This window comes from Eriocheir sinensis, chromosome 45 (genome assembly GCF_024679095.1).
Source record: "Eriocheir sinensis breed Jianghai 21 chromosome 45, ASM2467909v1, whole genome shotgun sequence".
In the NCBI taxonomy this organism is placed as follows: Eukaryota; Metazoa; Arthropoda; class Malacostraca; order Decapoda; family Varunidae; genus Eriocheir; species Eriocheir sinensis.
The window spans coordinates 8,320,030-8,325,029 of NC_066553.1; the positions used below are offsets into that span (position 1 = coordinate 8,320,030).

The 5,000-nt window shown below is 41.4% G+C and overlaps 1 protein-coding gene across 14 annotated transcripts in view; it reads left to right on the forward strand.

The window, feature by feature from the left end:
* The window catches only part of LOC126980703 (sentrin-specific protease 1-like), a 96,677-nt gene that overhangs the window by 50,422 nt on the left and 41,255 nt on the right, over positions 1-5,000 (forward strand). Inside the window, exon 6 of one of the 14 annotated variants that reach the window (XM_050830873.1) lies at positions 4,586-5,000. This exon is cut by the window's right edge and continues 25 nt beyond it. The exons of the other annotated variants lie outside the window; for them this stretch is intronic. Within the exon in view, the coding sequence (XP_050686830.1) occupies positions 4,586-4,906 (321 nt within the window). The 3' untranslated portion in view covers positions 4,907-5,000. The remainder of the gene's footprint in view (positions 1-4,585) is intronic. 14 annotated transcript variants of the gene reach the window in all.

Here is a 5,000-nt window from a genome sequence, read left to right on the forward strand (position 1 = left end):
CGAGTGGCTTAAAACTACCCACATGCTGTCCAGAAGACCACCTATCAACCCGGACTCTAGATTCTAGGATTAAAGATAAGCTCCGGGAGGGCAGCATGAGCCAATGCAAGAGGGTGCCATTTTAAACACTTGCCTACGCCAGAACGGGCTGGGCCGACCATCAGGCCCCACCGGGAAGAAGCCTTGGACCGACCATCAGGATCCACCGGGAAGAAGCCTACCGGCGCAATAGGCCAAGACATAAAAAAAAAAAAAAAAAAATCTAAATAAGTTAATGGATTAGAGTGTGTGGACAGGGAGGATTTTCTAATCAGCGACAATAGAATAATATGAGGTCATGAGCTCAAGTCAAAAAGACAACAGAGTGCAGAAACATCATTAAGTTTCCCACTTAAAAGTATTGATGCTTTAAACAAGTTGGAAATAAAGGTGGTGTAGGCAAGGAACTTCCACGACAAGCTGCCTGAAAGATAGCAAGAAACCTAAATTGCCTCATGAATGCATTGACACATGGAATATGAATTCAAAGCTAAGCTCAGTAAAGTGAGATTTGGAGACAGGACTCCTTGAGTGTAGCTCGCTTTTTGTCTTGGGTAAACACACACACACACACACACACACACACACATTAATAGGTTGCCTGAAAAGCACATTAACAAGACTAGAGAGACTTACCAACTGTGTAGTTAGAATGTGTAGCAATAGTTTGGTCCCCACATAAAAAGAAAATATAATCAAGATAAAGAGAATACCAAGATCAGCAACCAAGATGATCCCTTGGCTGACAGATTTAACGGACAGAGAAAGATTGATATAATTAGGGCTACCGTCCAAAAGAAATTGGGTGGCATATTTGCAGTGGTAAGGATGATAAAGGGAATAGACAGGATTCATAGAGAAAATGTATGCATGGGATGAGGACATGAAAAGAAGTTGATGAGACAAAAAGCTTGAAAGATATCAAGAAATAATGCTTTCCTTGAACAGTGGAACAGCTTGGACAAAGAGGTTGTTCATTCCAAAACCTTGAAGAGTTTAAAGTCTAGCTTGACTGATTGAGACCTGATCCCACAAGTATTACTCATATCCCGTTGATCACAACAAAGTAAATGCACATGTGTGTGGGTGTGGGTTGTCCTCCAACATGTTGGTCAGTAACCAACATGTATATCAGTAACAGAGGTGAAGCCAAAGGCCATCCACACATCTGCAGATATGAGCCTGATGTTAGATGACACTATACTAGCAACTGCTGCATTTGTAGTAATGTGACTGTCACTGGAGATGTATAGGCTGGTTTACACGGACGACAGTTTTGCCACGATATGCCACGACAAACTGTCGTGGCACCTCGTGTCCGTGTAAATACAACTGTCGTGGCAGCCCGTGGACTCCTCGTGACTTTGTTGTGCCACCCCGCGGCCTTGTCGCGACAACCCAAAAAATTTTGAACATGCTCAATATTTGGTCACGACAGTGCCACGAGAAAAATGTTAAATCTGTCGTGCCCATTCTGTCGTGCCACCTTCACGACAAGGGCACGACACGTGGCAGAAGATGAACTGTCGTGGCAGCCTCGCCACCTGAACGCCGTGTGTAAAAGCAATTGTCGCGACCTGCGATGCGCGACAACTTTAGCTTGTGTCACGACATTTGTCGTGGCATGTCGTGGCAAAACTGTCGTCCGTGTAAACCAGCCTTAACCATTTCCAGGTTTGTCCATCACTTTAGAGAAACTTTACACATGGTTGGCTAGTCCATCACTCAACATGATACAGATAAGAGAGAAACAAATCATTAACAGACCATATCGCTGTGACATTGCAGCTTTTTTTTGTTTTTGTTTTTTTTTTCCCCAGCCTATGGTGCTAGTAAGCTTTCGTGCAGGGCCTGTGGTTGGCCTCAGCCTGTTATGCCACAGGCAAGTGTTTATAGTGGCGTCATCTTGCTTTGCTCATGCCGACCCCTGGAGCTCATCTTTGATCCTCCCTTTTAGAGAGAGAATTTAGAGTCTGGGTTGATAGGTGGTCTTAAGGACAGCACGTGGGTAGTCTTAGGCCACTCAGTGGTGACTCAAAAATCTCAGCTTGTGGCTGCAGGCTGGACACAAACTCACGTCCTCCTGGACGCGGTGCCAGCACTATCCACTCAGCCCCCGCCTACCCATACTCGGATACTTGTGCCAAACATCACTTTTTCCACACCACAGCTGACAAATATCTAACAGTGCAGTACAATCTATTTGAGACTTCATGTTTGATGTTTGATGCAAGTTAACAACTTGTTGCCTACCTTTTCACCACCGAGTTGCCAGTGTATGTTTCCAGCACCTGTAGCTGTATCTCTAATAAAAAAAAAATCTTTGTAATTCTAATGCTTAAACAGCTTAATCTGTAAAACTTGCTGACATATCCATATTCTAGAGCATGTAATGTATGATGAAAAGACTGCTTGAATTTTTTTCTTTATTCATTTATTTATTATTTTTTTATATGTTTATTTATTTATTTTTACTTTTTTCTACTAGAAAGACATTCTGCCAGCATTGACTGGGAGCACCTCAATGTCTGTATAATTTTTTGATGAATGTTGTTAAATTATAACATATGCGGGTTCGTACACTGATCAGATATTAACCCTTTTAATACGGTGACGCAGACGTCAGCGTCACAGTATGGAAAGGGTTAAGAGGAAATGGAAGAGGAGTAATCCTCTTCTAAACCTCTTAATCCTCTTCTAAGCCTCTTAAGAGGAAATGGAAGAGGATTAAGAGGAATTTAGAGGAGGATTGAGAGGTTTAGAAGATTAACCCTCTTCCATTTTCTCTTGACCCTTTCCATACTGTGACGCCGACGTCTGCGTCACGGATGGAAAGGGTTAAGAGGAAATGGAAGAGGATTAAGAGGTTTAGAAGAGGATTAATCCTCTTCCATTTCCTCTTAATCCTTTCCATACTGTGACGCCGATGTCTGTGTCACATATTGAAAGGGTTAAGGCATTTTTCTCTCGTCCCCATAGCTGGGGACAATAATTGAAAACCTTATTCCCGATACCCGATAACTGACAATGGAAAACCTTATCAGTGATAACCGAAATTCGTTAACTGGAGACAAATATAGGCGATAACCGATAACCGATACCCAATATAAATCCACAATTCTGATACTAGCTAGCGATAAGTCCGACAGGTGAAAACAATACTATATTGATATTTCAAATAAAAAAACAGATAAATTCAAATTATCATTATCTGTATTTTATCAAACTTACAAAACCTGAAAACCACACGTTGACACGTACATATGGACGGTAATACTAGAAACGCCTGAACCGGTGGTGTGTTATTTGGCGTCCCCACCGTCAAGAGCTGGCACTTTTGTTTACAAACACTGATCTCCCGTGAACTGGCCCATCACTACTTATTCAGTTATTCTTACTTATCACCATTAACACCTTAACAGTCACTTCAGTAAAGAAGCACTGGGAACCGGAACACTGGCACTCATTCCGTCACTCGAGATGCAGCTGAGAGGCCACACGCCACGCTTCTACGTTATAACACAAGCTGCTGGTCTTTTTTTGCGGTCTTTACAACGGGATCACAAATTTCAGGCAGTGAATGATCATTTTTGGGGCAAAATTAAATTATTTTTATCTCTGATATAGTGATTTTTGAGTCTAACATAAAAAAATAACCTAGTGTTTTAATGTTGATGATCTAAGTATGAAATCCCTTCACCGAAGATATTTCATACTCCGAAGTTTTTTCATACAACGCTGGGCGCCTGGGCCACGCATGCGCAGTAGGGGGGAGACAACGCTTTTTTTTCTGAGAGATGGAAAAAAGTAGCGATTATCACTAATTTGGTTACACAAGTAACGAGGATACCGATATATATATATATATATATATATATATATATATATATATATATATATATATATATATATATATATATATATATAAATAAGTAGCGGATGGCCGATAACCCGATTTTGTTATCAGCGATAAAGTATCGCGATAACTTATCGCGTTAACACCCAGCTATGGTGGATACCACCCTACCTGTCACTCAGCAAGCTGTAATTTGCACTTCACTCAGGCTACTAGAGGTTATTCACACATGGGAATGGTTACCATTCTCTCTGAGCAAGAGGGAGAGGGAAGTTGATGTCCCTGCCGTATTCATAAATCCATCACTATGGCCTCCAAGCCTTTTCAGGGAGGGTACTGGCTGGCAGTCATGAGTCCAGCACATATCAGACCATGGGTAAATGACATGCATAGCACAAAAAAAAAAAAAAATGGTATGAGAAGAATATTATGAACCAAAACTCCAAATAAAAGATGAGTTCAATAGTTTAAATTAAATAGAAAAAGTATGCAAACACACGTAACAATTTGAAGTGGAAATTTATCAATGTTATTACAGCACATGCCAAGAACAATAGCTCCATTATCTGTACGACTTGTGTCCCATTTTCCTTATGATGAATGGAGCTGAATAGGTATATAGATTTAAGAAATCAGTTGACAAATGCCTTGTCATAATGATGATAACAGAATGATGGGCATCCTCTACAGGTGGGAATGGATTATGGTGGCCCCATGCCCAGCTGGACAGGATGCAGTGAGTTCTCGTGCCCCAAGCTCCACCAGTGTGCCTACTGTAGTTACAGCACAAAGAAGAAAACTCACTTGGTAACACACATGCGCCTCCACACAGGGGAACGGCCATTTGCTTGCTCTCATTGTCCTTTTTCTACCGTTACAAAGGAAAGACTAAAGAGACACATCAGAATTCACACAGGAGAGAAGCCGTACAGTTGTCCCCACTGCCCCTACCGCTCCGCTGAGGTCGGCAACCTGAGGATCCATATGAAAACACACAAACTTACAGAATAATGACAATACAGGAACAATTTACGGGCAGTCAGCAGGCATGATAAAGGTATAACAAGCACTGAAATGTATTTATTTTATATTTCAAGTACATTAT